We start from the raw sequence: 10,000 nt of genomic DNA on the forward strand, positions 1-10,000 counted from the left end.
TTTTTTTTTTTTTTTACATTGGTTGTTGTGTTAAATTTTACCCAGATAGTGCTATGTTCTGATTGGCTATTGTGTAGCTTCTTTTTTTGATTGGCTGATAATTGTCAAGCTCAATCTTCAATTGTAGATCATTTCAGTAGTTTTAAACTCCTGTGTTTGTGTGATTGAGTTATTCTTGTTGTCAGGTTTGTATGATTTTTGTCATTTTCTGTCCTTCCCGCTGTAGAGGAGGTGGCGTGTGTGGTCCCTGAGTTATGTAAAGAGTACTGTGACACAGAGGTGGGCTGCACCAACATCGCCTACCCCAAACTAGTGGTGGATCTCATGCCTAATGGTGAGCATCACCAGCTTTTCTTTTCCATTTCCTGTTTAAGGTTTTTTATTCAGTGAAAATTCTTTACAATGTTGTATTCTGATTTCTGATTGGCCAGAAGGTGTTGATTCATTTTCTGTTTCTGTTCGGCTGCATTTTTTTCCTTCATCTTATTAACCTCCGACAATGGAAGCGATGAACGAATGATGTTTATGGCTACTAAAGTATAACCTAAGTGAAAACAGGAAGTAGCTTCTTTCACGGTCGTTGACTATTGATTATTTTGATTATTCTTTTCTTCTAGAGCACTTCCTGTTGTGTATTATTGAGTAATTAACACACAGTATAAGTGCAGAACATAATGTTAATGACTATCTTAGTGTCTCAGCACTGCTAGATTTGATAGACTTCTCATGTGATGCTTATGTGTTTGTGATTCTCTGTAACTCCTCCACATCGCTCTGTGACTCTGTGTGTATGCATACGTGTGTGTGTGTGTGTGTGTTTCTGTGTAGGTCTCAGGGGTCTGATGCTGTCTGTCATGCTGGCGTCTCTGATGAGCTCGCTCACCTCGATCTTTAACAGCTCCAGCACGCTCTTCACCATGGACATCTACGCCAAAGTCCGCAACAAAGCCACAGAGAAGGAGCTCATGATCGCCGGCAGGTAAAAACACACCCCTACACGCACACACACACACACACACACACACACACACACACACACACACACACATACATACACACACACACACACAAACACACACACACAATCAGTGTTATGCAATCAATAATGTTAGAGAGCATTACACAATTAGAATTCAATCTGTTACAGTCAATCTACAAAAAGATCTACGGGCAGTCTAATGGTTAGAGAGTCTGACTCGTAACCCAAAGGTTGTGGGTTCGAGTCTCGGGCCGGCCATGACTGAGGTGCCCTTGAGCAAGGAACCGAACCCCCCAACTGCTCCCCGGGCGCCGCAGCATAAAAATGGCTGCCCACTGCACCGGGTGTGTGTTCACGGTGTGTGTTCACGGTGTGTGTGTTCACTGCTGTGTGTGTGCACTTTGGATGGGTTAAATGCAGAGAACAAATTCTTAGCTTGGGTCATTACCTTCACCGTACTTAGCCGTATGTCACGTCACTTCACTTTGAAAAGACACACACACACACACACACACACACACACACACACGGAATGAAGGTAAACCAAATTATGTGTTATGAACATCTTTGTGATATAGATTAAAAAGTGTGTGCATGTGTGTTTGTGTAGGTTGTTCATCTTGGTCCTGATTGGCATCAGCATCGCTTGGATTCCCATCATCCAGACGGCTCAGAGTGGGCAGCTCTTCGACTACATCCAGTCTGTAACGAGTTACTTAGCTCCACCCATCGCCGCTGTCTTCACACTCGCCATATTCTGCAAGAGAGTTAATGAGCCAGTGAGTTCCACGCCACACAACCTCATCTTTCTCTTTTTACTCTCTAAAACTCCATCCACAGATAAAATCTGTGTGGATTTAAAAGTGGATTTGTGGATTTGAAAGATCGGTTTAAACTCCTCATAGTTACAGTCAGGGATTTTGATGATCCTCTTTGTGCAAGAGACAGCATCATAAACCATACGGTTTTTCCAGGATATATACAGTAGTGTAGTCAGAAGTATTCAGAGTTTGTAATATTTAATGGAAATATTTATAATATATAAAATATTAACCATAAATAAAAAGACTTAAAAAAAATCTAGAAAATTGAATAAAGAAAATGGAAACAAAATCTAAAATGTATTATAAAATATTAAATATAAATAAAAAAATAAAAGAAATAAAAAATAAATTTCTTTTATGAAAAGTATCAAATAATTATAAAAATGTAAAAAAAAAAGTAGAAATTTTATTTAGGAAAATTTATATATATATATATATATATATATATATATATATATATATATATATATATATATATATATATATATGTCAAAAACGCTTGATTTGAATTTTTTCAGGACTTTGTAGTTTGTAAAATCGTGAAAATGTAATCGTAAAAATGTAATCTTACAAAATGCTTTAAATTAAATTATTACACCATATTGTTTTCTTGTCTTATCGGTTGTCATAAAATGTCATGCTGTGTTTTTAGTAAAAAGTAAAAAAAAAATGTGGTAAAATAAACGAATCCATTATTTATTTATTTTTTAAACATAAAAAACTCAGTGTTGTATGTTATCCATGATGCCACATATGATTATTATGTTAATCATACAGAAAAATAAGCTTTTAATTGAAAATGTAAAAAAAAAGAAATAGTTGAACTGTTTTAAAAAGGGCGTGGCCTGATATGCTAATTAGCACACATGATTGACAGCGTTCTTCAGACTCAGACATTAAACAGATGACGGTTATGAGTAAAGGATGCGAGGGCTTTGATAACTAAAATTAAAGCAGCTGCTGGTTGTGTGTTTATGTTGTGGGTTTATGTTGTGTGTTTATGTTGTGTGTTTATGTTGTGTGTTTATGTTGTGTGTTTATGTTGTGGGTTTATGTTGTGTGTTTATGTTGTGTGTTTATGTTGTGTGTTTATGTTGTGTGTTTATGTTGTGTGTTTATGTTGTGGGTTTATGTTGTGTGTTTATGTTGTGTGTTTATGTTGTGGGTTTATGTTGTGTGTTTATGTTGTGGGTTTATGTTGTGTGTTTATGTTGTGTGTTTATGTTGTGGGTTTATGTTGTGGGTTTATGTTGTGGGTTTATGTTGTGGGTTTATGTTGTGTGTTTATGTTGTGTGTTTATGTTGTGGGTTTATGTTGTGGGTTTGTGCGTCACTCAGGGTGCGTTTTACGGCATGCTGATCGGTTTGGCCATCGGTTTGTCGCGGATGATCGCTGAGTTTGTGTATGGAACAGGAAGCTGTGCGAACCCCAGCGACTGTCCCACCATCATCTGTGGAGTGCATTACCTTTACTTTGGCCTGATCCTGTACGCTGTGTCACTTCTGGTGGTGCTGGGAATCTCATTCATGACCAAACCCATCGATGACAAACATGTAAGACACACACACACACACACACACACACACGCGCGCGCACACAAACACAGACCCACACATTCACACACACACACAGACCCACACACACAAACACAAACACAGACCCACACACTCACACACGCACACACACGCGTGCGCGCGCACAAACACAGAACCACACATTCACATACAGACCCACACACACACACACACACACACACACACACACACACACACACACACACACACACACACACACACACACACACAAACACAGAACCACACATTCACATACAGACACACACACACACACACACAAACACAGACCCACACATTCACACACAGACCCCCCCACACACAAACACAGACCCACACATTCACATACAGACCCACACACACAAACACAAACACAGACCGACACACTCACACACACACACATGCGCACAAACACAGAACCACACATTCACATACAGACCCACACACACACACACACACACACACACACACACACACACACACACACCCACACACACACACATTCACATACAGACCCACACACACACACACACACACACACACACAAACACAGACCCACACATTCACACACAGACCCCCCCCCACACACACACAAACACAGACCCACACATTCACACACAGACCCACACACACACACACACACACACACACACACACGCACAAACACAGACCCACACATTCACACACTGACCCACACACACAGACACTCAGACACACAGAACCCCCCACACACAGACACTCAGACACACAGAACCCCCCACACGCAGACACTCAGACACACACAAACAGAGACCCACATACACACAGACACTCACACACACGCGCACACACACAGAGACACTGAGATACTTACACAGACACTCACACACACACACTTCCACACACAGACCCACATACACACACACTCAGACACACACAGACACACACAGACCCACACACACACACACAGACCCACACACACAGACACACACAGACACACACAGGACCCCCCCCCCCACACACACAACACTTCCACACACAGACCCACATACACACAGACACTCAGACACACACACACGCACACTTACACACACACACGCACTGTCCTCATCCACTGTGTATGTATGTATGTGGTCTCTATAACGTGTGTATGTGTATTGTGTCGTAGCTGCACAGGTTGTGTTGGACGTTACGCAACAGTAAAGAGGAGAGGATCGACCTGGATGCTGATGAATGGACCGAGGAGCAGGACACCGACATGTGCGTGGATGAAGATGGTAAGTTAAGCATAACACTATTCTCTTATCTGTGTGAAATATGTTCATGAACAATAAAAAACAAACATCAGTTGGATTATAAACAAACGAAACAACCGGTGTTGATGATGTGATAAAATGTAGCTATAATGCTAGTAATCTTAGCTAGCTTAATGCTAGGCAGCTAGTGTGTGAGTGAATCCAGAATTTCACAATTATTTTTTTGACTGATGGCAGAAAATCTACGTAAGATCAAACAAACTCCACAATATATAGAGGAACTTATGATTTTCCAAATCTATATGTGTGTGTGTGTGTGTGTGTGTGTGTGTGTGTATGATGTGACATCATCACACGCATTCGAGTGACCGAGTAACAGCTAGCATAAAGATAAATATAAGATACAGATAAAAGTGACATTTTAATTAATTTTTTTTTTTTTTCTTAATTTTTTTTTTTTTCTTCTTTGGGTAATTGTAAAATGTTAAAAAAAAAAATTCATTCATATTATTCCTGTATTAAGCTGCTAGTGTGAACAATTAAGCGTAAAAACCTCAAGCAGTTCCGACTCTAGTGTGTAAGTACGTGTGTGTGTGTCGATAAGTCCTCACGTAAATGTTGAACCCTGTAGGACCCACATCTGAGCCGAGCTGCTGGAGAAAAGGCTACAACTGGTTCTGTGGATTCGAGCAGAATAAAGCACCGAAGCTGACGAAAGAGGAAGAAGCCGAGCTGCAGAAGCAGCTGACGGACACGAGCGAGAAGCCAATATGGAGGAACGTAGTAAATGCTAACGCCATCATCCTCCTGTGTGTGTGCGTCTTCTTCCACGGCTTTTTTGGCTAAAGCGATTGAGTACGTACTCGGGTGCACGTGGAGAGAAAAACGAGAGAGAGAGGGAGAGAGAGAGAGAGCAAGAAAGAGAGATAGAGAGAGGTGGGGGGAGGGAGAGAGAGAGAGAGAGAGAGAGAGAGAGAGAGAGAGAGAGAGAGATAGGCTGTGTTTCTTGCCAAATATTTCTAGTGATTTTATTTAATAAAGGTTTTACGCTTGATATAAATGTTTATTTTCTGTTATGAATTGTTGGCATAATGTATTGCAGGTGGTGTTTGTAACACATTATAACACCTTATTAACATTGTATTATAAGCTGTCACTTAAATGTATTATTGTTAATTCGTTTACTTATTTATGTATTATTACTAATAATTAGTCACTCGGATAACAAAATATGACTCAATACATTGAGTAAATGAAAAACTTTTTTTTTTAAATTATTACTATTAATAAATATTAATAAAAATAAATATGTTATTGTATGTGTATACTGTGTTGTGTATGTGGTAACTACAGTCATTTTGGGATTGATTTAATTGTGAAATAATAAGAAATATTATTATATTTATTTATATTATATTATTATTTATTTATTATATTATAAATATTACTATATTATAATAATTTTATATATTCATATATTTTTTTAGAAAATCTTTGAGTAACTATTTTGATATAAGTAAACTTGTATATAATGAGGAATATATTATAATATATTATACTTCTAATATATTCTAAAAGTTAATATGTATTTTACGACATATTTTAATGGCAGTGTTGTACTACACATACGATTCAATGCGCAAGACTTTTATAGCATTTTTAGAATTAAGACTTCATTGATAAACACGTTTCTGTATGTTTTCTCACCTTTAAAATCTTCTTTAAAATAAAATAAATGCTAGTTAAAATACTTCAGGAGGAACGAGGATATTTACATTCCACTACCCTGAGAGACAGTTAGCAGAAATGTATTAGCCTGGATGAGTGATCACTAGGGATATATTTACCTCAGAGGAAAGCTAACGAGCATGCTAACTAGTAACATGTTTAAGGGTTTGTGTGTGTGTGTGTGTGTGCGTGTGTGTTAAGTAAGGGCATCTGTTTCTGCCTCTGTGTGTGTGTGTGTGGTATGGCTGGTCTGTGTAGCTGTGTGTATGTGTTTTTGTGTAGTAAGTATGTCTGTAAGTACCTTTGTGTTTGTGTAGTAAGTAAGGGTGTCTGTATGTGCCTGTGTGTGTGTGTGTGTGTGTGTGTGTGTGTATGCGTGTGGTAAGTAAGGGTGTCTGTATGTGCCTCTGTGTGTGTAGTAAATAAGGGTGTCTGTATGTGTGTCTGTATGTGTGTGTGTGTGTGTGTGTGCGTGTGTGTGTGTGTGTGTGTGTGTAGTAAGTAAGGGTGTCTGTATGTGCCTCTGTATGTGTGTGTGAGTGTGTGTGTGTGTGTGTGTGTGTGTGTGTGTGTGTAGTAAGTAAGGGTGTCTGTGTGTGTTGAATGTGTTTGTTTGGATAACATACACATAATACACATAAACTGACATTTTTCTAAGATTAAGTATGATGTGTGATTTATTATGGACCAAATAATCAGACCAGACTGTAGCTCGGTAGCTGAGTAGATCTTCTTAGCCATCCTAGCGACTGTTTTGCTAAATGCATATGAAATATATTGTGGAAAAATATCAATGATAGCAGGTTGCTAGGAGAAACAAAAAAAAACATTTCTCACATTACTAGCAAAATATAAATTTTAACAAATTAAACTACTTGGTTAGCATGCCTAGGGACTAGCGACTAGCTAACATCTGACAGATGCTAAAAAGCTATATGCTAGAATTTTTATTATATATATATATTTTTACAAATTTTCAATAGGAGGTTTATTGCTTTGAAACAAAGTTTTGTTTGAAGAGATTTTAAAGACTGAAGATGGTTGTGTTTAGGTGCAGTGTTGAGTTCGTGTTGATGAACTTCTGGTCATTGATTGGTCAGTTACTCAAACTTGTCCACCATGTTGTTGTAAAAGAGGACCGTAGTTACAGGCAGTGTGGCATCAGAAAAGGTTTCAAAAATGCTGAACTTTTAATTCAGAAACCACATAAAAAAAAACGTAAAAGTATTTTTTTTAATTAACGTTTTCCATTTTTTAGTAGTCGTTGTAGTATTTAGTATTTAGTATGTAGTATTTAGTATTTAGTATGTAGTATTTAGTATTTAGTATGTAGTATGTAGTATGTAGTATTTAGTATGTAGTATTTAGTATGTAGTATTTAGTATGTAGTATTTAGTATTTAGTATGTAGTATGTAGTATGTAGTATTTAGTATTTAGTATGTAGTATTTAGTATGTAGTATGTAGTATTTAGTATTTAGTATGTAGTATTTAGTATGTAGTATTTAGTATTTAGTATTTAGTATGTAGTATTTAGTATTTAGTATGTAGTATGTAGTATTTAGTATGTAGTATGTAGTATTTAGTATGTAGTATGTAGTATGTAGTATGTAGTATTTAGTATGTAGTATGTAGTATTTAGTATGTAGTATTTAGTATGTAGTATGTAGTATGTAGTATGTAGTATTTAGTATGTAGTATGTAGTATTTAGTATTTAGCCCCGTTTTTAAATATTGTCTAAGAAATTTTAACATTTCCATTGTTTTATTTTTTTTAATCAATGAGTAATGATACTTTTATGACTATTAAGACTAAATGCTATGATGTATTTAGTGTAAATAAAACTGAACCGAAATGTTACATGCGCCCCCCGGTGGCCAGTTTATAAAATAAATATTCTGGGAAAGTATCTCAGTTCTGTGACCTTGTAAAAAAAAAAAAAGGACTGTATGGAATTTGTAACATTGTGCAATAATTTTATTCTCTTTTTAAAATTTCTTACAAATTTCTAATGGAGGTGACTGAACCTAAAGCTTGCACTGTAAAGACCTCCTGTACAGCTGAAAATGAATAGTTAATCTGTGTGTGTGTGTGTGTGTGTGTGTGTGTGTGTGTGTGTGTGTGTGTGTGTGTGTGTGTGTGTGTGTGTGTGTGTGTGTGTGTAAAGGCGTCAGTATGTGCATCTGTGTAGCTGTGTTTTTGGATGTCTGTATGTGCCTCTGTTAAATCTGAATGGCTCATAGAAGTGTGTGTGTGTGTGTGTGTGTGTGTGTGTGTGTGTGTGTGTGTGTGTGTGTGTGTGTGTGTGTGTGCATATGTGTGTGTGTGTGTGTGCGTGGGCATCTGTATGTGCATCTGTGTAGCTGTGTTTTTGGATGTCTGTATGTGCCTCTGTTAAATCTGAATGGCTCACAGAAGTGTGTGTGTGTGTGTGTGTGTGTGTGTGTGTGTGTGTGTGTGTGTGTGTGTGTGTGTGTGTGTGTGTGTGTGTGTAAGAGGTCATGGCCTTGGCTGCTCTGCACAAAACGACTGTGTCGATTTGAGCACTGCATTTATGCTGAGGCATACGTGTGTGTGTGTGTGTGTGTGTGTGTGTGTGTGTGTGTGTGTGTGTGTGTGTGTGTGTGTGTGTGTTGGTGCCTGTATGTGTAGTTGTGTTTTTGGATATCTGTATGCGCCTCTGTTAAATCTGAATGGCTCATAGAGGTTTGTGTGTGTGGGTGTGTGTGGGTGTGTGTGTAAGAGGTCATGGCCTTGGCTGCTCTGCACAGAACGACTGTGTCAATTTGAGCACTGCATTTGTGCTGAGGTATACTTTTGTGTGTGTGTGTGTGTGTGTGTGTGTGTGTGTGTGTGTGTGTGTGTGTGTGTGTGTGTGTGTGTGTGTGTGTGTATGTGTATGTGTGTTTCGGTGCCTGTATGTGCCTTTGAGTAGCTGTGTTTTGGATGTTTGTATGTGCCTCTGTTGAATCTGAAAGGCTCATGGAAGACACAGGTGTGTGTGTGTGTGTGTGTGTGTGTGTGTGTGTGTGTGGTCATGGTTGTGTCAAGTTGAGCGCTGCACTTCCAAATTCCTTTCCACTGCTTCCAGAAATCTTTCCAGTTCCGATTGTCTTCTGCGCCATGAAGAGTTTGGACCTTCACTGAGATGACGCCAACCATGTGAGGATCCTGAGGGAAGTGGTAGCCTAGTGGTTAAGGTGTTGGACTACTGATCAGAAGGTCATGAGATCATTCTCAGGTCCACCAAGCTACCACTGTTGGGCCCCTGAGCAAGGCCCTAACCCTCAATTTCTCAGGTGTATGAAATGAATGACTCAGGATAAATGCCAGAAATATAAATGTAAAGTAATGTATCCTGAGATATCTAGAGACGTACCGACTCCAGCTGGACTTTGAGGACAAACGACAACGACCTCCTCATTAATACAACATTTATCAGACTGTATATTTATGATATAGGATGAGGTTCACTTTTGTGTCTGGTTCCTCTTGAGGTTTCTTCTTCTTCCATCTAAGGGCGACTTTCCTCACCACAGTCACCTCAGTCACCTCAGGCTTGTTCATTGGGGATAAATACAAACACGTTTAAATATAAGTCTAATATTAATCTTGATTTTCTGTATAATATTAATATTTATTGTGACCTTTTGTTTTATGTT

General features: G+C 38.3%; 1 protein-coding gene across 1 annotated transcript in view; it reads left to right on the forward strand.

The window, feature by feature from the left end:
* slc5a1 (solute carrier family 5 member 1) overlaps positions 1-5,541 on the forward strand; it is a 19,408-nt gene extending 13,867 nt beyond the window's left edge. Inside the window, exons 11-16 of the mRNA XM_027176265.2 lie at positions 227-334; positions 829-979; positions 1,590-1,758; positions 3,142-3,357; positions 4,523-4,631; positions 5,242-5,541. Coding sequence (XP_027032066.1) covers positions 227-334; positions 829-979; positions 1,590-1,758; positions 3,142-3,357; positions 4,523-4,631; positions 5,242-5,456 — 968 coding nt within the window. The 3' untranslated portion in view covers positions 5,457-5,541. The remainder of the gene's footprint in view (positions 1-226; positions 335-828; positions 980-1,589; positions 1,759-3,141; positions 3,358-4,522; positions 4,632-5,241) is intronic.
* The last annotated feature ends 4,459 nt before the right edge of the window (positions 5,542-10,000 follow it).

The sequence above is a fragment of the Tachysurus fulvidraco genome, chromosome 20 (genome assembly GCF_022655615.1).
Source record: "Tachysurus fulvidraco isolate hzauxx_2018 chromosome 20, HZAU_PFXX_2.0, whole genome shotgun sequence".
Taxonomy (NCBI): domain Eukaryota; kingdom Metazoa; phylum Chordata; class Actinopteri; order Siluriformes; family Bagridae; genus Tachysurus; species Tachysurus fulvidraco.